Raw genomic sequence first — 27,526 nt, 5'->3', positions numbered from 1 at the left:
AAAGAAACGATAAAAGGATGGCGATAAGAAAAAAGTATTGAAGAGGATGATAAATAGAGGGATGAAGGTGGAGACAGACTCTGAAGTTTACAGAGGTTTAGGAGTAGTATACAGCAACCCCACAGAGAGTTATTATCAAACACTAATACGCTGTTAGTATAACTCTATGGAGAAATGAAAGGTGTGTGTCAGCCGAGCGCCAGTAGCGATGGAGGCTCTCGCTACTTGGATTAGAGCTGGAGATCAATGCTGTCGAGGTTTTGAGGGCGGTCTCATTGGTGAGACAACCGGTTAATCAGCATCCTGTGGTGACCGCCGTGGAGGGAAGTGTTGGACCACAGGGCACATCATCTGCGTCCCCCTGAGCAGGTGAGCGGTCTCCGCCAAGGTTTGTAATGCCCGCTGTGCCCGGCTCAGGCGTCTTTCATCTCCAGCCCTGTCTGTCAGGGATGAATGTAATTTATTAATGACAAAGGTAAAAAAAAAAAAGGAATCCTCGTTATTAGAGTTGTAATATGTTGTGTGCGTCAAGCATGTTGTTTGAAAGTGTCTTACTGCCCTCTGCTGCTTAAAGCTGCTGAGCAGACATCTATAGAAGGAGGATCCCTGGCGTTTTCAGAGAAAAAAGAACTAACATACGGCTCAAGTGTTCTGTTTTTTCGTTCAAAAGAGCCCCAAGTTGCCATAAAAAACATTGTTCTTTGTTCATTTTTCTTACACAGGCACCGAACTCCACCCAACTGTGAACGTTTTAAGCCTCTTTAGAAGTCTGCTACTGGTCTGATTTTAAAATGGAGCTTTGTCTCACAATAAACTCATGCTTTGTTTTAGAAAGTATATATTCCACCACAACATTGACAATTTCCACTCTTTCTTATTTCTTCACAGCAAACTGCATTCCCAAAAAAAAGGACTGTCATTTTACACCTAAATGAGATATCTTGTCTCTGCCCATCATTGTTTGATCCGTACCTCCGCCACATACACAATTGAAAATGCTGGTGCTCTTCTGCTCACAGAACTCCCACTGGCTCCCCGTCAAACCACGGAGCCAATTCAACCTCCTCCTCCTCGCTCGGAAACCCCTCGACACCCAGACCGTCCGATCCCCTCGTCCCGCCTCACTCAACTGATCAACCACCTCCCTCCCAAAGCCTCGGGCCCTTGTCTCCAATCTTGTCTCCACCACTTAGGACCCAGACCACCAGGGGCGACAGCGCTTTCTCCACCTCACGCAGATCTGGCCTCCACTAAGTGCACCTCTGTAGATGTTAGAATTATTAGGCTTATTAGGCTTTCTGTCACTCTTATAAATTGGCCAACAAATCTTCTGTCTTACAGCTAATGCAGAATATTGTACCAAAGTTGTTCATTTAATGTTGCAAAAACGGAATAACTTGCTGTGGCCTGTGTCTTTCCAGGTGCAGCTGTGAGTGGATGTACACAGCTGTCAATCACTGATTAGGACCTGATGGTTGAAAGACCAATATAGATGGAGAGTGTGGGCCAGTTAGCAGCTTTTGACGCAGCGCATGGTGGTCTGTGCTCGAGCTGTAGTGTGTCAGGGTCACTTACCTAAAGTGGAGCAAAGAAAACGTGACTTAGCCTCGCTGAAAGTAGTTTTCTTATTGGTGTTTTATTTTAAACTGTCCATGTCCCTGGTAATAAGTCCTTTGTGTTTATGTGCTACTGTTTGCAGCCATTTCTTTCTGTGTTTGTGTTACTCCCTTCATTCCTGAGCTTTTATGGGGACATACCACCTCTACTACCTCAATTTTCAACGTATCAAAAGAATGAGAGACAAATAAACCTTTTTTTTAAGTGCTCACTGTTCCACAATTCCTTTTAGAATTCATTTCATTGCAGTAATAGAAAAAAAATCCTGTATTTGGAAAACTATTACCCAACTATGCGGCTAAAGTGGTCTTTTAGACCTCAAAATATGCTATTGTCAATTTCAATTTCCAGTAGAATAAAGGAGCTGTTGGCAGCAGACAACCACTACTTTCAGACGTTGGAGATTAACCCACGAAGGAGAATGACAATTGCTCAACTCCAAACGAATGCTAATTTCTTTACCAAGTTTACCCTGGATGGAGGAAATTGATTCCTAACAAAATAGCTACAGGATTGAGTTGAAGTGTTACGTAGACTCAATAAGGAGTCAGAGGGGCTCTGCCTGCATGCAGGGAGTACAAAGGTGCTGTGTTAGAGCTCTATGGAAGAAGGACAACTGGAACAAATCGTGGGAAACAGCACATTGCAACGTTATATACTTGCAAGGCTGCATTCACACTCATACATGAAGAATGTACATCCAGACATGCCTTGCAGCATTATTTGAGAAACGATTTCCATCAAGACTGACACGCCTGGAAACAAATATCACATCACTGTTATTTACGCTGGGCATGTGGGGGGGGGTGTGAGCAGGAAGTAGATTGTTTACAGATTTTCGGTTTTGGTGTTGTCTGTTCTCACTGCCGGTTGGTCCCTTGGGCGCCTCTGTTATTGTGTTTGTGTTCAGTCCCTTTGTGAATCAGAATAGTTGTGCAGAGCAAAATAATAACTCACAAGAAAAGGAAAGCACTCCGTATTGTGTACATCACCTTCCTGGAAGCCAGGGACGTGTAGTACCACCGGTCAGTTCCCTCACTAATCGCTCCAATCACAGCTTGCTTCCTCTGCACGAAGAAGCAACATTATAAATGATATACCGGTGTGTGTGTCTGTATACACAAGATACATTCTCTGACTTTGCCACAAGTGCTAATGTAGACACATGGAAGTGACACCTGTAAACTGTTGTCCATGTTGAATTAAGCACTGGTGGTCGATCGATAATCAAGGCTGTTGTTTGTTTTCTTCTGGCCCCGGGACAAATTAGTAAACAATGTGTCCTGAATGCAAAGAGCCAATGAAATAGCAAACAGGGTTGTCTATGTCATCGCAGTCCGATTCCGCCTAACAGGTACGTGGTAGCGGCGTTGTTTTCTTCAAACGCCACAGCAGTGTGGACGCTAGGCTTAAAGAAATATGTGCATTTCAGAAAAAGGGAAACGTAGTGGAGTGGGTGTAGCCTGAAGTCTTACTTATATAATGGGTTAGAGGCCATTATTGAGGGCTGTAGCTAGTGGGAGGGGTGGATATTTCAAATGATTTTCTCTTAAATCAAGGCGCTCTTTGTTGTCCTCACAGCCATCCGCTGTCTTCTGTTTCCCCACTAATATCCTGCTGGCTGTCTTGCCTCTCAAGCCCTTTATAGTCTAAGGATCTGTTGCACACATTGAGCTGACAGATTAGAAGGTGAGAGCCTCGCTCACGCCTCCCGCTAATTGGAGTCTACTGAGTTGTTAGCCCTGTCTGCATCTTTCTCACACTCTGTGGTCAGACAGGGGATGATAGGGGAAAATTACAATTATACTCCAAAATCTTCAATAAATTCCCTTTAATTACAATCAGCTTGCCGGTCAGAACCTCAGGGAATCAAAAAGGTCAGCAAATCAAAGGTTTAAATTGGACCAAAACTATCAAAAGTATTCCTCCGCTGTGATAAACTGGTATTTGGTTGAGCTTGAAGATGCATGGGCGACTAAGGTTAAGTGATGGATTGTGCCTGCTCTCTTTATGCTTCCCTTACCAGCCTATTTACAATTTGCGCTCCTATTACTTGACTTGATTTGACATTTGTAAGACTATAATAAAAATTGTTTGATATTGTGTCCACACTGATAATTGGTTAAATGTTGAAATATATTTCATTCAATAACTTTTTTTCAGAAATGCAACAGAAAACATTACTGCAACAAATTGGACATACCAGATTTCCCAAAGCACTTTTGGGCAGCATTAGCAGCATTGGGAGAGCCATCCTGGAAAAGACACACACACACACTCGTTGCTAACTGTGTGGAAATGTATATCCTGAATACACACACAAACACGACACACACGCTTACGCAGAGAGTCTCAAAGGGAAGATGAAATAACTGAGGAGGTGATCCACGAGAAGCCTGGAGGACTGGATAAATATTGACCTGAATGAATGAGTTCTGTCACACTACATGAAAAGGGATACACACTCAGGCAAAGACTGACTCACCTACATCCACCGCCTCCAGCCTGTGAACTATACCTGCACATCTTTGCTATTTTTTAAACTAAATCCAGAATCAATATTAATATTTATGGAGAAACAGAAATTGCTTCACTGTAAATTCTATGAATAATAAAAGTATTGGGTGCATGCAGTTGCAATTGCCCCTCGATCCCTCTTTTTAATAAGTGCTAAGAAATAAAATTTTCTTAAATAAAGTTGAAATACTGGCATTGGCAATGGTTGAGGGGGAATGGCTGTCGTATCAATAAAAATGGTGCAGTAAAGACTAATGGAATTCCATTTTTTTTTCCATACAAACAATGAAATGGGAAGAACTGCCTCAATAATTTGATACTGCTGCGAGCCTACAGGGAGTCTGTAATCCACTGGAAAGAACGACAGACACAAACACTACGCCGTGTGTGTCATTCTAATAATTTTCTCGGCTCAGTTTTGTTTATTTCTAAGGAATGGTGACCTTGACAATGTGCAAACTTTTTGAGGATATTATAATAAGAAATAAGAGCATGTTTTTCCAGAAAGTATAAAGCATTTGGTCACATCTGATTGAAAAACTGAATCAAAGTACACGTCAGGTCAAGCACTGCACACAGTGTCCAGCTCAATGTGTCTGTGTAAGGGGGACTTCAAAAGGAATAAATGATGAAGTCAGTCTAAAGCGCAAAAGAGTATTTTTTATCACGATAAATCCTTCGATTCCCAGATAAAACAAACTTTATGGTTTGAGTTTCTCCACGTTTTGTAACAAAAAAATAATGCAGAAAAGTATTTTTTCCCGATGGATTAGACTACTGCAATTCCAAAATGCTGCTGCACACATTCTGATGAAAACGCAACCCAATAACAAAATCCTATTACTGCGTTATTAGATTCACTACACTTGCTTCATGTAAAATCCGTTCCCTCTCTTACTAAGCCCTAATTACCAGGTACCATCATATCTTAAGGCACTTGTAGTAGCCTATTACCCAACTGAAGTGTAAAGGAGTTACCAGAGTCCCGAAAAGTAGGACAGGAGTCAGAGCATTCAGCTAACAAGCTTTTTGACTACGGAACCAGCTTCTAGTTTCCACACACACTCCCCACGCTAAAGAACATATGCTTAAAACTTTCCCTTTCGATAATGCATATTGTCAAGCCTATAAGCCAAGACTGTCATTGGTTCCCTTCTGAGTTCCTCTCTCTTTTGTTCTCTCTCCCACTGCATGTGTTCACGTCCCATTAACGCACATTACTAACTAGCTTCTTGCCCGGGGCCTTTGTGCTCACAGGTTTCCATGGTTGGGGGCTGTATTCAGGCTGATTGTGCTTCATGTTGTGACCATGCCTGACACCCACTGCTACAAATATGTTGCCAAGTTGTGTGTGTATATATATATATATATATATATATATATATATATATATATATATATATATATATATGTATATCCTGATGTGGACTAGTGGAAGGAAATGTTATGTGATTTGTTTTATATACATACTAACGTAATTTATCAATGTTATTATTCATGTTGCTATTACTGCTACCATTACTGGTTAATTATCATAATAATTTATATCATAGGCATTGACTGTGTTTTAATTTATGTTATGTTAATTTATGTTTTTCATTCGTCACGCATATTTATTGCACTTCAGTGCATCCTGGGAGAGGGTTTGTGCCTCGGTTCTCACTAATGTTTTTCTTTTTTCTCCTCGTTTTTTGAAGAGGGCCATTTTCCCAGACCTTCATACAGCCAGACTTTTTTGAAACAAGAGAAGTGTCCACTTACTAGCTAGTAGAATCCAGGTTTAAGATACTTTAGCAGTACTACTATTAATAATGAATAATTCTGTTCTCAGAACTGGTTGTTGCTGCTTTGTTGCATCTCATGACCACGATATATGAGATGCAAATATGATTCATGCTTTAATGGCCTACTGCGAGCCACTCAAGCTATAACATTTACAATGACATCTTCATACACGGTGGTGCATGGAGTAGAGACGGTGTGCTGGTAACCACAAGGTCGCTGTTTTGAACCCTGGCTGCTAAATGTCCCGTGTTGAAGTGTCCCTGAGAAAGACACCCAAACTCCAATTGCTCCTCGGGCAAAAATGTAAAAACCATGGGTTAAAATGCAATGGAAGTTGCTTTGAATAAAAGTGTCAGCTAAATGTAATACAGGCTGGCACTAGTACTAGTAGGAGCGTTTCCCATCCAACGTGCACACAGCATTTGCGTAATGTTATTTTCCTTACAATCCCGGGGAGTTTTGACAATTTAGCTGTTCATCCGGGATTGGGGGGCGCATTGCTTATCCTGTGCCCAGACCTCATACCCGATGCTACCTGACCTACCTACGATGCTCAAGGGAAACTAATCTGTAGCTGACCCCGACATGGCTGCTGAGGTGAAAAGGTGTACATGCATGTCTACTTTTAGTTAAAAAAGATTACATTAGAAAGTATTGATTCAAAGTATCAGTCAAAATCCAGCTAATCTGCCTCACATTTTAAGCAACATTGCCACCTGCTGTTATCATAGAGACAGCACACGCCATTAAACATGTTAAGAATTGTTTTAGATTTTTCAATATTTAGTTTAGTGCAAAACGATGGAATGACAGCAGTGTGAACCCTCTCGCTCACGGGGGTCTCAGGCCACTCCGTGTCCAGAGCGATCAATAATCCCTGTTGGGTCTGTGATTGGTTAAGGCAAACTTGCTTTCCATGCATACATCATTTATAGAAACGGCTAAAACTTCTAATTCAATTTGAGAAGTAATAAATTATAATACATAAATTGGAATGAACAGTCCGTGGACATTACTTTAAAACGACATATGAAGTCTGAATAGTCTTGTTTCTCACTGAAGTACTGATGATACTGGACGGTTCCCCTCTGATATCCAGACCAGAGACCGTAGTTGCTCTTGCATCTCCTCCACAACCTTATGCTCTGTAACACTTGAAATACAGTATATGTGAAGTTATCCTCTGTCAAAGTCTCCATGCAGTTATTGTATCTGTCCATGGTTCTGAAACACAGACCGAAAGGCAGTGTCTCTCTCCGTGGTGCTGAAATATTCAACGTCATGTTCTACTGAAAACAGCTCCTTAATTCATTGATTGGCCATGCCTTACTGCTCTGTTGCTCTCATTTGAAATACTTGTTATTCAGGGTTGTTTTGCAAGAGAACTGTCAAATAATTGAATAAAGTGAGCATTTCATATTCAATACCACACTTGGAGCTGCATAGTAGCAATGCTCTTTATGTTAATTCAGGATAATTTTGTTGTACATCTCCTCATTTGTCAATATAAAATAAAGTACTGTACTGTCAGTCCTTCGGGGTGGAAAATTGTCAGTTAACAACTTTATGAGGTATATACACTTGTGAAAACATTCACAAGAAACAAACACATGCATCTGGATCACAGCTAACTCCTTTGTGTTGTTGGAAAGAATAAGCAGTGTGGTCGAAAGGGTTTTATTACAACAAAACAACCAACAAAGTGTGTAAGCTCGACCAAATTGAGAGTGGGATGGAGAACATGTTTTCTAAATATCCCCCTTAAAACATTGATTAGGAGTTTTATTGACAATTGTGTTTGAGCCCCATTGTATAATCACAGTAAAGGAAGACAACACAAGCCTTTTTGTCCACATAAATGTATTAAAAATATATACACTTACTGCATATATTCACAAGGGTCACAAAGTCTTGCACCATGTGTTGAATGTCATTACATTTATGATCACAGTAATTCCCCCAAAAAGTAATTCATCAGTTGTATATTTCCCCAAAAAAGAATACTGTTCTTTACTTTTCCCTTTTTTTCCCAACCCTCACACAGGTCTTTTTACTTATACTTCATATTCCTCCATCTTTTTTAGTTGTCTCTGGTTTTGTAGTGTTCTTCTGATAGGTTTCTTAGCTTCTCAGCAGCCTAAAAGTACAAGAACAAAGCAGTTCCAACCGTTCATACATTTTTAAAGATGAATGTAGGCACAGAGAGAAAATCCAGTGCAATGTATTTAGTATGCTGTGGGGTTGTCAGCTTTTGATGGCCTGGGGTGAAAACAAAACCCCTTGTAACAAATCTCAAATCCTGCTACTTTATTCTACACTATTTTAGATCAGTAAAATTAATGAGGAACTCTGTACTACAAAGTGTTCTTTTTAAAATATTCACCTGTTCAGGGGTCAGGTCCCTTTGCTCCTGGGCAAGCATCTCATACCCCACCATGAACTTCTTAACAGTAGCTGAACGCAGCAGAGGAGGGTAGTAGTGAGCATGGAGCTGCCAATGAGAATTGTCTTCCATTAAATGGGGGCCAGTCGGAGCTCCTGAATGAAGAGAGGGAGGCATTAGACACTTACGCAGAGGCAGCTTGACTAAATCAATCAGAGATTGCAATCATGGTCCGTGTTCTGCCATTGGTTCATCCACCATGGAGACAGCCATATATCATCCAAAGCGGGAGAGACACAACCACATCCCTTTTTTCTTAAAGGCTTGTGTGCTTTGAACATCCTTAATTGCAAGAGGCAGTTTATTCCACTCGGTAGCACCAGCAGACACACAAAAAAGCCTTTCCCAACAATCCAGGTTTAGCTTCCTTTTTCCTCTGGTCTTGTGTGTTCACACTGAGCACACAAGACCTAGAGGAATCTGCAAAGATTATCCAGCAGACAGATAAGCTCAAATATGGAAGGGTATCTAGTGGAATTGGTGAGACGGAAAGGAGGAAACCACTAGAATTTCCCGCCAACTGTTGAAACTTTACAGTAACTTGAGTCTCTGTGATGAAAGCAACACTTGCTAATGTGTACACAATATGTACATTTTCTCAGTGTAAACACACGGACACAAACAGACTGACAGCCCAATCAAAGACTAGAGGCTAATTAAGGGATGTGCATAGCCAAGACACAACGAGCTCATTTATCTCCATGCGACGCATACCCAAGAACAAGCCCCTCTGCTCATTAACGCCTTCAAGCTGTAGGCTAGACCCCCCCCCCCCAACCCACATCCACCGCCATCAGGTAGTTAACAGGATAAATTAAAGAAGCACCCAATGTTCACTCGGTGGGTGACTTAGTAAGTACAGGGTAAAAAATTAAGATTTTACTTTCTGTCCATCCATTTTTTAAGGTTGTTTTATACCACAACCACCGCTTATTAGCTGCCAGGGGTCTAATAAAATGCTGGACACTGGACAGTATTACAAGGCGCCCCTGACACAGGTGTTTGTATTTCGAATGAAGGTATCAGTATTAAACTGTAGGTGTAATGAATGCAACAGTTTAGGCTCAATTGTTTTTCCCTGCAGTGCTTTATGTTTGTGGTGTTTTGTTTGTGTGACCAATACCTAAATTAGACAAATAGCCATGTGAGACATTTTGTATCTGCCCAAATCAATGCTTCTAAAGAGAAATCACAGGCAGGGACCAATGTAAGCTGTTATCACTGGTTTGAGGTTTAATGAAGGACATCTCATGTGTTCAGATTATATTAATACTCAACATCCAGAAATCTCTTGTTTACTCTGTGGAAGCCTTTTTCCTAGAATCTGTCACTATTTCTTTGTCTTACTTGAAAAAAAAAAACTAGCAGATTAGTGCATGAAAAATTTCATTATCACACAACTCGATACCCTTTGAGAGGGTCATTACCAAAGACACATTTTCGGTGATTTGCGGCTGTATTTGACATTTTAATACCTTCTTTGTTGCCTCCGGTGCTTTCTAATCTTAGTGGGAGGGGATTAGAAGTAGAAGGTGAACAATCTCCATTTAAAAACACAAAAGCCTATCAAAAATAGAATCACAAAAGGCATTGTATTCTCTAGAAGAGAGACAGTTTCCTTACAATAGGGGGTAATTAGACACTGATAGAGACGACACGAGATAAGGACGGAAGAGAGACGGATGCTTCTGTTAGTAGACTTTAGTTTCAAACTTGCAAGCAAGTATGTAAGACCAGAATATAAAGAACACAAACTTAACAATTACCAACACTACATTTTGTTACAATGTATGCACGTCTGTAACCCCGTTGACTGGCTGTCTACATCCAGCCAGAAACGTAGCAGGCTTTTCCTCCTGAAGGAGTAAGCAGGTAGCAGTATCTAACTTTTCATATGTGACAAACAGCATCCAAACCCATAGAGCAACACAATAAAGTCCGCCAAAATAAAAGCTGGCTGCTCTGAAATGAGCTTGAATAGAAGGACAAACACAGATGGGTGGGATAAGGTAACTGATCACGTGTGCCAGGTCTGGGTGTGCGTGTATGAATATGTGTGTGTGTGTGTTTCAATTTGACGGTCAGTGTGTGCATGTGTGACAGACTCACTGTGTGTGAGTGCACCAAAGCACATCACCGTGCACTGTGCAGTCTCTTTTCCCTCAATCCCTCTTGATAAAGGTTAAAATAACACTAACGTTTGGAGAGTTTACGGTGCTTTTGCCAATTAAAGAAAAAAGAAAAAAACGGACCACATTCCATCGACTGCAAGAACGTGACCGAATATAAAAATACAAGGAAGTAGAAGCAGTTCATTAGCAAGGAAGCTTTGTCAGAGGATTATGAAACTGCTTTTGGCAGTCAATATTTGGGCAATTTGTCGCAACGGTTTTAATAAATAAATTAAGTAAATCTTTAAGATTTTACATTATAGCTGGTATATTAGGCTGATAAACCTATACCACACAGAATACCATGTGTGGAACTTGTTAAACTAGGATTAGCAGGCCGCTGGTGGAGATTCTAGGACAGATTAGCAACTGTGGCTATTTGACACAGACGGGAACAGTTTCCATTAGGATGGATATAAAGTTTCTGACATGCCAACGAGACTGTAGACATGTTAAACTCGTATGTGTTGAAGTGATGCGACGTTAACACTGTTCCTGGCCTTGCCCACTGATGGGTACCGCCTTACATTTCAGCAAAGAGACATCTTCAGTATTCTAGTTAACTTTATTGGCCACGCGGTTGGAAGCAGTCTTTGACTACACCGCATTGCCTGTAAAAAACCTCATTCTCTTTGCCACAGAAAATAAGGTCAACCCACCAAAAATGTGTCTATAACCTTCAACAGATGCTGCAAAACAGCCTTTGACTTCCTAGCCCTCTAAGAAATAAATCGCACACAAGATTACAGGCAAAATTTAAGACAAGATCTGAAGGAACCTTCACCAAAGGCAACTTTTTCATACTTCAAAGATTTAATGTCTGAGAAAATAAAAGTAAAGTCAATGACTGTCTTTCCATGCCCTCTGTCTTCTTCTCCGCAGTATAGTTTGAGTGTTGAGTTGAAACTTTTGATTTTCAAAATCAAGTTATTTCAGGGTCCAAGGTGATAGTGTTAAAATGTTAGCGCTCCCTTCTCTAAAATGCATCTAAAACAAGACAGTCAATACAAATTGATTCTCTTGAACTAACTTCGAATTTAGATGTGTGTCTCTTCATGACTACAAAGCTGTGGACTAAATTAAATAAGATTGATTCCAGCCTTGTTGTTAGTCCTGATTAGTCATTATGTGCACACGTCCTCGGCTCGAGGCTGTTCATGAACGATGAAAAAGCTCATCCTCGGATCAGAAATGACGAGACAAAACAACCGGAGAAAAGAAAAGATGTGAGACTATGGGGCGCCGTTTGTAAAATGTCGCAAATTCTAAATAATATAAATAGTAAATGTAAATGTTGTTACACAATTTGGATTAAATATTTATATTATTTAACAACCTTGTGTTACTGCCAAACATTATACTTGGTTATTGCATGTATTTACATGAATTTCTCTCTAAATGTTTGAAAAAGTGACAAATGATAATGATAAATGTACCAAAACTGCACAGGATTTTATAACATGCAACATTTTACAAACGGCGCCCCAAACGAAACAGGTATCCCCCCACGCTATACCCTATGTGTACAAATTGTACTGGTAGTGCACCTCAATCCATGCTGCAGTGTTTATCTTCACCACCCTGAATAAGAATGCATTAGTCGGGTTTGAACCCGCAACCCTCTGCTCCTACAAAGATCACTCTGCGCACTCAGCCGCGATGACTCGTCTCTCCTTTCTGTCACACATCACACATCGCATCGCTGCACTCTCCCCACCTTTTGTTCTAGTTTGAACCAGCTGCAAGGAGCTCGCCTGGCAAAGCGCACAGTGGGTTTCTCTCATGTCCCTCGCTGTCTCACTAAAGGTAAATATCAGCCAGTGCCAATGCAGAGCTTGAGATTCACAAGAGGAACAGCTGTCTCGACGGCAAACACCTTTCTTTTGTATAATGCGTACGGTCTTCTGTGTTTGTGCAAGCTGCTTCTGAACAGTGGGCCAATTAAACACTCGCCTGGATCTAGTTAAATGAAGATTAATAGTCTCATCCTGACTTCGGTGGTGTGAGGTATTTATAAACAGATTTACTTTGGATTTCATCCGAGATCTTTGCAAATGTTTTGGTCACTCTGTTTGATCATAACGAAAAGGCAATTTTCTCGCTTATTCACTTGCTGTCTTGTTAGTGGTTCTTTCATTTTCTCTGACTCTATTGTTTTGGTGTGATGCAAAAGTCACAGGAGATTGGGCCCAGGATACAGACGCATAGAAAATTCGGTTAAGATGAGCCAGATCAGGATGCAAGTGATATAAAATGTTCACATCATTATACCAGTAAATTAGTATTAATGATAACAGGGTAACAACAGCTTTCTGCAACAGAGGTTGGCCAGTTGAGCAGACAAATCATTCTTCATTTCAAATTAGGATTACATTTACCTCTAAGGAAATGAAATCCTGAAAGGAAAATATAAAAAGCTCTAAAAACCCAAAGAACCTCCCAGCATCAGATGGTACATCAAAAAGAAGTGGGGTAGAATGGTAGATATGCCAGATAATACCATTATGAGGAGACCAGAAAGGAGCTAAAACTAGAGTGACTATTCATTCAATATTCATGTGAAAGAAGCCTTGATATAATCCTAACAACTAGTTTACCCAGCAGTCATGCACACAAGACAACATTTTGCTACTTTTGCTGAATGTAAAAAAAACTGAAGAGTGCTCTTATAAATAGGGTGATGTTTCTGAGTGTGCATTAAAATGTGGGTGACATCAAAGCTGTGATTTCTCATTTGTCAATGTTTTTAGAGCAGAGATGATTGAAGCAGAGGTCATTTTACCTGTATTATTTACACTGCATCGTAATTTATGTACATCTTCCCAACGACATTGGACAAGTCAATATTAATGTGATATAAATGCCATGAAGATGAATTATGTGACCCAATTCAGTTTTATGTGAGAGGGAAAAAACGGTCTTTAATGAGTGTTTGAAAATCCTGACTATGATTCTGTTTCGCCTATTTCAGAGCTTTTGCAAATAATACTAATAATAATGGAGCTTCGTCATGTACTCTATTAAAATTCTTTAAATATCTTTGGCCTTTCCTGCCATCGACGCTTCTCACCCTCTGTCGCTCCATAAAAGAGACATTAAAATCGATTGTTGCTATTGAAACTATTCCCTCTAACCCTCCCCTCTCTCGTCTTACCGTGCCAGCCCATGGAGTAGGGGAAAGAGATTTCAAACAGATTGTCATACTTGGTCAGCAGTCGCCTCATAATATCAGCAAGACCTGATAAAGAGACAGAAAACAGGAGAGAAGGATCACATTTTATACGGAGAAATTAGTGAAAGAAGTTTCAGGCAAGTTCAATAACCGATCACAGGTCTCAGCTGAAAATGTATGAATTAATTAATCTAAGCTATTAAATAATAATCTGCATGTTATACTCCACAAAATATTTAATAACTGACAAGTTCCATTTACAGCTCAAACTAACTCAATTTGGTTTTGTCAATTGGCAACATTTCTAATTAGTATTTAAATGAACAATTAATTAGGCATAGACACACGGCGTAAAACAATTCCACATCAATAATATTCTTTTCAAATTTTTCCAAATTATTCAGTTGCCAGATATCACAATGGCATCTACATTTCGGTCACATAAAAAGCAGAACATAACACCAGTGACACTTTTGTGACAACTTTGACCATATTCTGTTAATACAGAATATTGTTAATTGTCTAATTGTCATGGTGGTTGGTTTATTAAAACAATAACTAACATCCCGACATCAACGGCATATCTCAACCAATCCACCCTTTGTTTAAATGGCTGAAGGCACTAAGGTCGGTCCGTGTTGACCCCGCCCCACGCTCAGTGTGAAGCAGTGGTGCTATTATTGGGCGATCCGTCTCGTTTACGTACCGTCGGCGTCACGCCTTCACGACTTAGAAGCTCAATCCGCTAAAAAAACTCTGAGCTGGTAACAGAAGTCTTTCACACGATTCACTAGCTGATTCAGGGACGCAAAGGTGTATTTACTTGAGAGGGAGCGGTATGAAATCTCACAAGAACTCAACAACCTTAAGATAATTATTGCTCAGTCAACAACAACAAAAACATCTGCTTGAGTCGTCTACACACCCTAGTAATGATGGAGGCACAGGAAGGTGAACAATTAGTAACGCATTGTGTTGCTTTATAAGCTAGACAATAGAGGGAGTGTTGACAGGCATTCAAAAATATAAGCAATGAGCTTATTTGAACTCTATGATCTGAAAGTTGCTTGAAAGTTGCTTAGCTGTGAATGAACATGGAAGAGGATGAGACGTGTGCATGCGCACACACACAAACCTACACAGATGGCCGCTTGGTCAGAAACTGAACCTTTGGGTTCCCCAATGAGCCGCTGACTCCCCCTTGAACTAATTTGCTTGCCCAGCCATCCCCTGTCACCATCTTCTTTACCTTCCCTCTCCTCTGCAGTCAGATCATTGATCCTGAGGACATGGCGTCGTGGTAACAACAGCGTTTGGTACGGCCATGTCGCCCAATATGGAACCACCACCAGCCAATCAGAAGTCTCCACCACCACACGCTCCTAGAAAAGGGAAGCAAATTAATTAGTTTTTTTAAATGCCTGGAAGTGATATTATGAACGCTACATGCTTATTAGAAAACCTTATTTTTTTATTTTTTGCTAGCTTGCTTTGCCTGAAGCAACACTAAGTTGTGGGGTTCACTCTAATCGTCTCAACACGGATGGCAAATAAAAATTAAAAAAAACTGTGCAAATATTTATATTTAATAAAATGGAAGACCAAAGCCATGACTGCTTTATGGTCCCCCTGTTGACGTTTTTAGCCAAACTAGACGTGGCAATGACCTTCTGTCCCTTCAGACTGAAATATCTCAACAACTATTGGATGGTTTGCCCAAGAATGTGTACAGAAATTCATGGTTCGCAGGGAATGAACATCATTCAGCTGGTTTAAGGGCTCCTTAAATCTTCTTTTTTTGTGAATGGAAGTTCTTAAAGTATCTATTTGAGCCCGGTCAGCGGCCAGTACCAACCTGATATTCCACAATGAAGAGGGCCGCATGTCTAAAAACCATCTGCTCCAACTTGACTTGTTGTCTCAGCTTTTCTCATTTCATGACATTGCTTTCATTGAATCCTTCTCTTTTCCTGTTTGTTCGTTGCTGAGATTATTTTAGTTAAAACCTGGGACAATTTTAAAACTGAATGTTAATTACATCTATAAGGGAGTAAATCAACACACATTGAGAAACAGAGAAAGTTTAGATCACTTTGGCTTATTAACTCACCCCACAACAATGTATTGAGAAAATAATGACATGAATAAATACAAAGTGTCATAAAGTAATACAAAGAAAACTGTGCAGAGGTCGAGCGGGGGCCCTCTTATGTTACTCAAAATGTTTTTAAAGCAGGTCAGTGGCTTTTCACAGCAGGAAGTCTCATTACCATGAACAGTTTATATGCAGAATGTGTCTGAGATTCAACAAGCTGATGAGTGGGCACAAACACAACCTGACCTCGGGTATTACAATTAATCAGAAAAAGAGTCGGTGTGTGCGTGTTTGCATGCTAAACGGCCACAGCAAGAATCTTGTAAAAGTCAGTATCACACTAATCCCAAGATCAACATAAACAATCTCTCTCAGTACGTCAGTGCAAACCATAAATACTGTTCTGTGTGAATGCTATGGAAAATAATTAAAACATGAAACAAAATGTTTTGGCCGCCTCGGCCATAAAGGAATCCTCCCGGAGGTCTCGACAAACTTGTCCAGGCATTCGTGCATAATTAATGCATCCACTGGGAATGCCGTGGTGTTTAAAAATAAGAGTAATCTAACTGAATCCTAATGAACTTTACTTGCAATATAGGATTCCACTTTGTGCTTGGTGCAAACACTTTGTACAGCTTCCTTTTCAACGAATGTTGTGAAAGGAGATGACACGGAGTAAATTCTTTAATGTGAATCTTTTAAGGTCTTTAGCAACACCATTATGAACAGCCTTTTTATGTTTTTATTAAAATCATTTACTTTACACATTATACTAAGAATATTCTATTCTATTCTTTCTCCAGTTCAATCTCTACCTTCTTTACTCTTATTCCAACATATCTGTCCTCTGGCGCTGCTAACAGGATTATAAAGGAGCAGAGATGGAAACATAATAATAGAGAGAACCAAGGGGGACGATTGAAGATGAGGAGAAGGAGGAGAGAAAGAGAGAGGGAGGAAGTGGAGGATGTCCTAAAACAGTCACCTCACAGACTGCAAATCCCAAAGAGTTTGATTCAATTAGCTTAGAAACTTTTGGTTTCAAAGTCAAGCGTGTCACCGGGGAGCCAAACCCCAATTCAAACTCCTCCAAACACTGCAGTGTGCCAATTTACCGTCCTAACCTCGGGTCAGAGAGACAGAGAGAGTCACATACACACACACACACACACACACACACGAATCCTCGCAAACACACACACGCGCGCACTTTCACTCTGATTTTATAAAGGTCAGTCCCCATGAGCATGTCTACCCGGCTCCTCTCAAAACCTTGATGCTATCCCATCACACACACACACACACACACACACACACACACACACACACACACACACACACACACACACACATCAAAAAAATAGAAAACATGATAAATAGTTAATACTCACTAGCTCAGACAATATACCTTTGCATAAGTCCTCAAAGTCTTTATTATTGTTAATATTATGAGTAATGTGCGTTATGCTCACATCGCTGTGTGTAACTGTGTGTCTCGTTTTCAGTCCTCCTCCCACTCTTTTGTCTCATCATCAAGCCCATTCTGCCTTTGCCAATATTCTTAGATATTAATGTATTAATAAATATGTAACATTTGATTATTAAAGGCTCATTTTGTGGAGGCAGCCTCATAATTCCTAACAGGCAGTATTAACAAACACTAAATAATTTTATTAAAAAAACAGAAAAAATATGTCTACCTGTTATTTAACCCACAATGGTAGTTGTGTTTTAAGGCATTAGGCTTTCCATTTGGTGTGAAACACTTAACACAAAAGTAAACCTTGAATAACACTGAACACACAGGACGATCAATATGGGTGGAAATGTATTGAAGTAACATCAAATAAATCTCTTACATTACATTTAAAAAACAGGTTTTCCATTCATCACTTCTTAAACTCAAAGGACAACTTAGAGGAGGAAGTCTAAAAGGTAAAGTGATAAAGTGCTGAAAGTGAATCTCATTGGAAAAACATAAACCGGCAGCACAGATTCAACAGGAGGTTTATCTTTGAATCTAACCTGAGATTAAGTGCAGTTCATAAAAAAGAACCATAAGTAAGCCATCTTGTTCTACATCTCCGGGAAGCGAAGAAGTCACGGCTCTGTCAGGTCTAATTCTACTCTAGAGTTCCTCCATGGGTTCAAACAAATCTCTTCTTACTAATTAGAAATTTAGCTGGTTGAAACCTTTCATCAATGGTTACTGCTGCTCCACAGACATGACTGGGAAATCACTCAAATACACACACACACACACACACACACAGTTGTTTTTTCCCCATTATCTTCAAGCAGGTTAAAGACGGATGACACCGCATTATGCTAATGAGTATCTCTGCTGTCCAATGACAGGCTTCACTGACTCTGAGACAGGCGGAGTAAGTGGAGGGGACAAAAGAGAAAGTAAGAGAAAAAGAGAGAGGTACGTTGGGAACAGGTGGAAGTTCATATATTAGATTTCCTGGAAAATTCTATGTGGATGCCAAGACTAAATGTTTGATTCTGCTTATGAATATAGTCTACCCTAACGTAAACTATAAACATTTTTTTAAATCAATCTATGTGGCAATACTCAAACAAGTTAAATTAGCTTGAAATGCCCCCAAAAAATGCTAGACTGCGGACCGCCTCCTCCCTCTCATGTGTGTTCTCCGCCTTCTCTGTAGGACTGTTAAAAGCTATTCTGGAATAATGGAAAAATACCCAAATTAAGGAAAACCAAGAGAAAGTGAATGATAAGCCTCTGAGGGCAAAGTGACCTTTGTAGACATTATTTGTGTTTACTTTTGTGTGGGTGTACCTTTTTCTCAGCCTCTTGCTTGGCGTATTGCAGCAGCAGCGGCTCTCCATGTCGCTGATGGTAGGCTCTCTGACAGCGGTCTGACAGAGCCGGCTCATTAGGAAGGAAGTTGCTGGCCCACACCTATAATGTAACAAGAGTCAGAGGGATGAAGGACGGAAAGGATGATGAGACATAACCGAAATCTAAAAACTTGGAATAATCTATGTAGCTATAATAGACTGTATAGGAAATGAAAGGGATAAGCAATCTGCCCATTCCCCCAGCTCCAATTCCAATTACCTCATTCCTTTTAGAGTAATTCAGCAACTTTTGCTGTAGCTGCAGAATAGCTGAGTTTGTAAAAGTTAAACTCGTAATGAATAATATTGTATATTAAATGTTATAGAAGAAGGATTTCAGGGACTTTGATTGGAACAATATTAATCGTAGATGCACATCCATGAGTCATAATGTTCTTTTATGACCCATGTGAACAACACAATGACACCTGCACAGTCACAATCTCTCCCTCCACTGCCCCACATCCTTTCTCTTCCTCTGTAGCCTCGCTGCACATTTTGGGGATTTATCACAAATGTCGAGTTCCACACCGATAGTAAAAAGCTGGTCTTGCTTCTCACTCCACAACTCTACCATGATGATCCCCAGCATTTACACCAGCCGCCACCTTCAAGTCCTTCAGACGTGGTGGCCTTTGCTGCCCCACCAGTTGTCAAAGTCAGTTGCAGTACTATCAAGTCAACCAATCCTCCCTGTGTGTTTTCCCCGTTGCCGAATACATCAATTGTCATGGTAGTGTTGCATGGCAATACAATTGAAAGTGTGAAACGAGGATGCAATGTTAGTACGACTATGACACCTGTTGCGAAGGGGCTAAATTATACAAAAATGCTGGCAAAATATTTTATTTCCTTTTACATCAATACAAATATATTATAGGGGGGATTCACTAAGCATTGACATTATTTTGCTCAATTGCAATAGATATAAATATAAAAATCACCATGCATGATGTTACGGTCGCAAATAAATTGCACCCAACACAACAACTGAACATGTTAGACCAGAGACGGAGACACACTCACTGAGGAAATTAGCGTCAGAATTTTTATGAACCTCAAAAAAATACTAAAAAAGGGTTACAAGTTCAAAGCAGCTGTTTTGATGTTGGGACTTCCTCATCAGCCACCAACTGGCATTCGGTGTCAGATGGTATTAACACTCAATGACATTTAGTCCTTGGAGAAATAAAGACAGTTTGACGCTCTAAAACAGATGAGATGCTGCAGGTTATTTGATTTGAGGAAAACATGAATGCATTACAGTACTTCATTTTTAATGATGCTTCTATGCAGCGGAATTAGCTTCATAATGTACTTGTACATAGTGATGAACAACTGCATTTGAGAATGCTCTTTATGGATAAATATCAATCCATCATACCATCAATTGCTCTTAATGGCATTTTTATGGCTGCAAAAGCAGGTGCCAATGACTTTAACGTGTAACTAACTGAGTCACAGCTGCATGATAAATCCACAGCTGGGTCATTGGAAATATGGTTTTGTTGTGAATAGCATTCAATCTAATTGACACATGCATATGCCGGAATGCAAAACAAAATATACATATTCTTGCTTTGATGAGTGAGACCTTGACCAGAATATTGATGAGTTATTGCAGCAATGAGGAGAAAAGTAGGTTGTGTGTGTTTGTGTTGGGCAGGGGTCTTTTTTTTGGCCCCTAGTTTGGTTTCCTTCATTGTTTTTACAAATTGTAGGGCCAGGCATTGTTAATGTCAACTACTTTGCAGGGGGTAGAGCTGTTTGGCCTTCTAAAATATTTTTTCTGAAGGTGTGTCACGAGCAGTAGGTTTTCCAATTATAATATTCCATCGCATGAAAAAAGTAATAATCAGAGGCATTGTGTGCTGCTTTCAGGAGCGCTGCTTCAGGCTACATGGCGAATTGTTTTCTGATTAAACACTCCAGCATAATTTTAACTGGAATGAAGTGTAGAAATCACACTGTCACAGGCTCCCTCTATTACAACAGAGGGAAAAATGCATTTACTTAATATGGGGGAGGGGGGGGGGGGGGGGGGATAGAAAAAGGGTATTTTTTTACAATCAAGCTTTGGAGTAATTTCATAAGGGTGCTTCTGGCTTTCCTTATACATATATGGCTGTATTGTTTGTGTTTTAGATTCATATTACTAAGCTACATTTTTTTTGCAATAAAAAAAAAAATGGAGAATTATTCATGTTTCTTGGCATTTATACCCTAATTACTGCAATGGGATTATAAACCCAGCCTAGCATGAAGTTTATATTAATAACTTTTTATTATTGGCTAAAGGCTGCACCGTGTTTATGAGCATGACCCAAGAAGGACTAAGAGAAACAACATTTGAAATATACGTGTAAATACTGTACACCTGCATGACTCCATGAATGTGTAATAGTGTGTGTGTGCGGATATATTTGCACGCCTGCCGTCATGGTTCTATTTGTACACCTGTGGTTTTGTAAACATGGATCTCTCATAGTTCCATCAGCTGTCTGTTGATCCTCAGGGAAAAGGTAGAAAACAGTAAAGATAAATAACTAACAAGAGAAAAAAGAATTCTATACTCACAAGACAGAACTTTCAAGATTGAGAGACTGACAATACAAGTAAATACTTACTCAATTTTCAAGTTTGAAAATACTATGATCACCTCACAGAATGAATACAGTTTGGATTGCTCACTTGAAGAAGACTATTACTATTCCGGGAGCATATATTTTTACCTTTCAGCACATGAAAATACATACAGCTCTGTCCCTCTGAGACCAAAGTTTTCAGAAGCAACGATGCCTGCTGAATATGATTAACAGTTTCTGTTCGTTATTCTTCAAAGTTTACAGATCTACTCTTCTTGCATTCTGGCCTGAACGAGCGCGCGCACACACACACGCGCACACGCACACACACACACACACACACACACACACACACACACAAACTTTGATGTCTTAGGAAAGCGGGTCTGGACTGCAGGAAAAAAATTACAAAACTGATGACTTTTAAAAGCTTCATCTTAGACTGGATCCAGGTTTGATTTTTTAGAGTGGATGGCTTTTTTTTTATTGCGAAACTGTAAAAGCAAAAACAAGACTTTGGCACCATCTGGATATAAGGTATATATCCAGGTGGTGTCAAAGTATTGTTATGTATTATGAACCATCTTAATAAGAAATGTTATCCATTCTTGGTATAGGTTGCTCCTCTACTTTTTTACAGATACTTTCTGAAGTACCATGATACGGTGTGCTAAAAACATCTTTTTTTGAGGACATACTGCCCTCTGCAGTGAGGTTGTATATTACAGGTGACAACAAAGTTCCTCACGGGAGTGAATGAAGCAGACTTTTGTAGCGCTGCACCTTGAAGGTATTAAAACTGAAAGAGCTGCCTGGTGTATGTGTCTGAATGTATTCCTGAGCCTTATCTGAGTTATTAACTTGTGGTTGAAATGACATTGCATTACCGCCTACAGGAAAGTAAAATGAACACCTTCAGTGGATCTGTGCATTTCCTACCTGACAGTGAGGATGTGGATTAGAACAGCCCATCATAGCTCCTTTGTTCTCAAAGATCTAAAAACAGAAAACAAGAGAACATTTAATCCAGAGTTTAGTTGACCTTTTTCAGTCATATAGTGTTACAAAACTAAGAGAAGAGCAGAGAAAGAAGAAAAGAGCCCTTTGGTGGTACCTCGGATGTCAGCACCTGACGAAAAATTGGTTTTCCTCCTTGAGTCAAAAGTCAAACTGAACAAGTCTCTGTGGGACTCTTGAGCAGAGAAAAGCCTTGCTGATGATGATGGCATAAAACTGGAGGGGCTGGGAAAATTGTGATGTTCTTGCTGCTGATATTTGATAGATAATACTGTTTCATTTCCCCTGCGGCTATGTAGGCATCGGTCTGTTTAGTGAGAATATTTAGGGATCCCCTTGGCCCCTTCTGCGTGCGCAAGTATTTTTAGATCTTAGGAAGGAATTTTGATTTGACAATTTCATAAGATACCAACATCTACAGTATTACCATGCTGGTAAACAGAATCGTGGAAATTCAGATATCCTTTTTTTTCTAATATTGGATATCTCAATGTAAATGTAAATATAAACCTAGAATGTTGATGCTTTGCAATGGCCAGAAAATGTACATTTAATAGAACATGAAAAACAAATCACTGGAGTGCTTTATAGGGGTCTAGTGTACTGTCTTGTCCGGGCTTTTACATACTGATCAAACAAAACCTAATAAACGTGTTTTTTCCTGAATCAGATACTAAATACCAATCTGTTTACAGAGTAATGGGTCATAATCAGGAACGTTGTACATTAGTTTTCCGACCTCTAAATATAACATCAAAAAACAGCATCTAAAAATGTTCAGCATTTTATACAGGAAGAAGGTTCCTTATGCGTTGCATAAACATTCCTGTTATCCACATCCTTCTCTCTCTGCTGCGGATTAAATGTGCAAGTTGCCCAGAGGCATCATTAAAGTTTTATCCAATGATCCACAAAGATCAAAGACGAAAGGTTACCTGCTGCTACATTTTACATTTCTCTAGCCGTGGGACAAACTAGATCAATCATTGGTGAACTTTAATAGGACTGAGTGTGTGTGTGTGCAGCTCATACTTGAACCCAGGGATACGTGTTTCCTAGGTCTTCAACAAGCTCCGCCCACTTGTCAATCACTTTGACAACTTCCTTTTTTTTCATGAGAGGAAGGGTGACGTCTGACCAGGGATGGAAACACATGACCTTACTGAAAATAAAAGACAAAAAAGAGACGGAGAGGATGAAGGTAATAGCCCCACACCCTCAAAAATGGAATGGAACATGGAACAATGTAAAACATTTACTTAAATATTTATTGTTATGAAAGCAAAAATTGTTGCACTTGGCAGGTCTGGCTTATCTATTTGCTCTAAAATGCAATTATGAACAAACTTCAAGTTATTTTAGTAAGATTGGTAATATAGTAAAAGGTGACTAGGCATGACTGGGTTTGATTTGTTGATTTGAGAACATGAGAATGGTCCAGGGTCAGATTAAAGCCAAAGCATCTGGTTTATATGGTCAAAGATTTACTCATGATATCCACTGTGATATATCAGTGAGCATGACTAACTGAACAAAAAAAAAGAATATGAATGTATGATTGGACCACTTTGTACAAAGTTTATATGTATTCGAATTCACATTTTTATGTTTGCTTTACCTATGTTTCCCAGTGGAAACCAGCTTGCCGGTGAAATTAAATTTATATCAACAGACAAGATCCTCTTAGGGCCTGAGCAGCTACATGATCAATAATTGAACATGACTTTGGTGTTTATGCTCCGAGCAAAACTGAATGGTCGTTTTTATGAATTGTTCATGAGTATCACAGAAGCTGCAAGTCCTCCCTAAACTGCATACTGCATACACTACTGCACGTGTGTGTGAATTTATTTATATATGTGAATCTTTTCCTTACTGCTGAAGTTAGAATACCTTGTTGTCTGGCTTTGTGAGGCCTGTTGTATTGCTTCATCACTGGGGGGGTTGACTAATGTCTCAAAAGCTAATACAAGTTTGTCCTAAACAGTGCTAAAGTTATTTAGGTCAACTTTTAAAGAGATTTACTTACATAACAGTTAATTGCAAGGAAATCATAAGGACGCTATTAGCCAGTAAATAGTGTCCAGTAAAATTAAATACCAATAAACTAGTCTTATCAAATTGTTTGGTAGAGGATTTCAGATCATTTAGCTTACAGAATGTGTGACTGAAGGGTGAAGCAATAAGTCATTAGAAGGTTATCTTCCCTCACGCTTTCCCTCTCTTGTCTGCCACGACCCAAATCCCATTTCCTATTTTGCTTTCGTTCTAATTGGCTCTCTGAATGTTGCTGCAGGGCAGAACGCGCTAGTCCAGCTTCCAAGCTCCCCTTACTTTGAAAATGCTCCCAAGTCTGTGTGGACTCCCACGAACAAGAAAAACTGGAACAAACAAACACGTAAACAACCACTGCTCCAGAAAAAGAACAAAAAGAACACAAACCCACACAGACTGAATCTGTGAGGTTGAAAAATACCCTGGAATGCAAGAATCAATCAGCAAAAAGTCTGAGCAACACAACAATCAGTGCTGTTCCTCCAATTCATTACTATGTGAGTGCATGTGGGAAGCAACAACGACAGCCTCACACATATTTCCAACGGATGGGACTTTAACACCGAGTTCGGTTTTCCACCAGCGCAGGCAATGCGGCGTTTTGTTTTAGTCTATTATTCAGCCAGTGTTGTGTTACTCTGCTCTCACACCGAATAACCAAAATGACTATACAGAAAATGATCTACAGAAGGAAGACCACGTGTCTTTGCCATGAAAGGGTTTGAAGCCTTACTTTCTTATGTATGGCACAGCACAAGCCATCTGTTAGGAGGCCTAGACCACCATCGACTTTGATTGGAATAAATAAAACTGTCAATGCAGATGGATCTGAAAGCTAGTTCAAACTATTTCATGACGGATTACAGTTTATAAGAAACTCTTTGAGATTCTAAAAACACCTCCTATTTACATCTGGAAATATCAGTGGAAAATGGAAAATATCACTGGATGGAAATCCATGTTCTAGCATCTAGGTTGTCATCCATTGTGAGTGAGAGAACATCCCCATCAGGTGGTGCCACAGAGGATTACACACATCTTAATTTATGTGTTGAGGATTTGTAATTTGTTTTTGCATGGTTCAAGATGCCCTGAAAACAAGGGGCATGCAGTGTGTTGATTAACAAGATTACCTTCTGCTAATAGCTGATTATGCGGATGGTAATCACGACAACGTATGAACATTGCCTCAGCGTGTCTGCTTTGATTGCATCAGTCCTGATTTAAGTAGTCATAAATTTGAATGTATTATGATTTCTACAAAAGGATCATTGATTAAGATGTATCCTTGACTACATTTTAACCACACGCTAATTTAGATTATTTATGCATTTCATATTGAGGTCAACACAGTAGTATATTGATAAAGGTACAGGCATGATACTAGACATACATTTTTTCACATTCAAAACAGGTTCAACATCATCATTTAATTCAACATCATCAGTATTGTCAATTGATTATTCCCACAATGTGTAACAGGACGCTTCGTTCTTACCAGACGCCCCTAGCAGCTCTCGACTGGAACAATGGATGTTGATCTGACCCTAAAGAACACAGTGCTCAGCAAATGTAAATTGTTTCAACATGTAATGATGTATTCTACTTTGAAAAATGAATCTGCATCCTCATTTTAAGTACACCTGCACTCAATAATTATATATATATATATATATATATATATATCATATATTTGATTTATCCCTAAGATGTGAGTATACTTTCATTTAACAGCAAATAACTACATAAATAGAAACAAAGAATAACGTTAGCAAATGGTATTTTATGTAAAGCAATTACTTGATGTAGGGTTTTTACAGCATTATTAATACTCCTCACCAGGATCTGGGGCATCTGGCTGAAGAGCAGGAAAGTCATTTTCAAAAAGAAAAGTGCTGTCATAGTCTGGATTTACCTGTAGAGAAATAGACCCAAAGAATATAGTGCATTTTGTTGTCTAAAGCAAATGTAATTCATAATCATGTAGGTAAGAGAATCCAGATACACATCAATAATTGTCTACTATTGATAATTTATACCGTTCGTGAACTGTTTTATAACAAAATCATTCATGACTCCAATTATTAACTGCAACACGTTGACTGCTGAGATGAGATCAGGGGTTTCAGTCCACTACTTGCTGATATTCCTGTTGATTATTGGATGATAGATTGAACAAACGTATTAACCTGGACTTACCTCTCCATTTGCACGCGTGTTTCCGGGACAGAGTGGGTTGTGTGGGTCACGTCTGGGTACGTGTTCCTCAGGAGGCTTCTCCACCTGACCGGCCCAGGGTCTCTTCATCCGGTGGGCCGACACAAGGACCCAGGTGTCACGCAGAGGGTTATAACGCAGGTGTTGGTGCTCTGAGGGAGACACACAACAAGGATAGCCACACAAAAAACAGCAGTTGGATGTAATCATGTACATGTGATTGATCAACCTGATCAATGAATCACTCCAAGCTCATTGGATCTTCTTTAGCCTTTGTGTAGTACAGGAAATAACTTATGTTTTCATGTTGAATGCCGAGATAATGATGTGCATTCTATTTGGATGACTGTTGTGCAACTTGCAGTAGGAAAAGCGGCAGGAACTGGAGTCACGAGACGACACAGCCACCATAAGCCTTCAGTCAATGCAGCAAGGCATCTCTAACTAATAGCCTGCTTTAGCATCAACATAAATGGATTTTTCAGAGCCTTTTAATTCAATTCCAAATGTGTGTGTGTGTGTGTGTGTGTGTATGTGTGTGTGTGGTCTGTAGTTTAAAGAATCCAGGAAACGTTTGAGAATATATCCTACTTATTTGTAGAGATTTTACGTTCAGCGAGGAAAAGTAAAATAAAGGAAACAATTCTGAACGGTTCTGAAAACCAATGCTACCTCTTCAAAAAGCTCCCTACCTTTTGCATCGAAACGGATTTCCTTTTTGCCGCTCATATCGGTCGTTGCTGTTGGAGATTCGTCTTCTCTCCGGCGTTACATCCCCAAACCAACAACTCCTTCTGAACTTTGTTTGGCAGTTGTGAGTTTAGCTACCAACGTGAAACTCTTCGGCTCACTTCCTGTTCTTTTGACCAATGAAAAGAACGTGCCTGCTTGGAACAAATCAATATGATATGACAAATTTCTAAAAGTCTAAAGGTAAAGAGCAAAGATAAACGAATAATAACAAAGTGGCTGGTAAATGTT

General features: G+C 39.6%; 1 protein-coding gene across 1 annotated transcript; it reads right to left on the bottom strand.

Annotated features, from left to right (window-relative positions):
• Positions 1 to 7,582: 7,582 nt before the first annotated feature.
• galt (galactose-1-phosphate uridylyltransferase) lies at positions 7,583 to 27,402 on the bottom strand. Its single transcript, XM_037484950.2, has 11 exons — positions 27,238 to 27,402; positions 26,528 to 26,697; positions 26,168 to 26,243; positions 25,827 to 25,875; positions 23,306 to 23,435; positions 22,196 to 22,252; positions 18,610 to 18,732; positions 14,955 to 15,087; positions 13,688 to 13,771; positions 8,303 to 8,457; positions 7,583 to 8,056 (listed from the first exon to the last, which is right to left on the bottom strand). The coding sequence occupies exons 1-11, from the start codon at positions 27,272 to 27,274 to the stop codon at positions 8,000 to 8,002; spliced, it is 1,071 nt and encodes a 356-aa protein (XP_037340847.2). The 5' UTR covers positions 27,275 to 27,402; the 3' UTR covers positions 7,583 to 7,999.
• Between the last annotated feature and the right edge of the window lie 124 nt (positions 27,403 to 27,526).

The sequence above is a fragment of the Pungitius pungitius genome, chromosome 18 (genome assembly GCF_949316345.1).
Source record: "Pungitius pungitius chromosome 18, fPunPun2.1, whole genome shotgun sequence".
Classification (NCBI taxonomy): Eukaryota; Metazoa; Chordata; class Actinopteri; order Perciformes; family Gasterosteidae; genus Pungitius; species Pungitius pungitius.
Note: the sequence above shows the minus strand (reverse complement) of the source record. Positions and strands in the feature narration are given on the sequence as shown.

Excerpts from the sequence above, each read along its gene's own strand:
- galt (XM_037484950.2), bottom strand. The coding sequence starts at position 27,274 with ATGAGCGGCAAAAAGGAAATCCGTTTCGATGCAAAAG. Across the intron at positions 26,698-27,237 it reads AATCCGTTTCGATGCAAAAG|AGCACCAACACCTGCGTTAT; the intron begins GTAGGGAGCTTT and ends TGTCTCCCTCAG. Across the intron at positions 26,244-26,527 it reads ACACGCGTGCAAATGGAGAG|GTAAATCCAGACTATGACAG; the intron begins GTAAGTCCAGGT and ends ATTTCTCTACAG.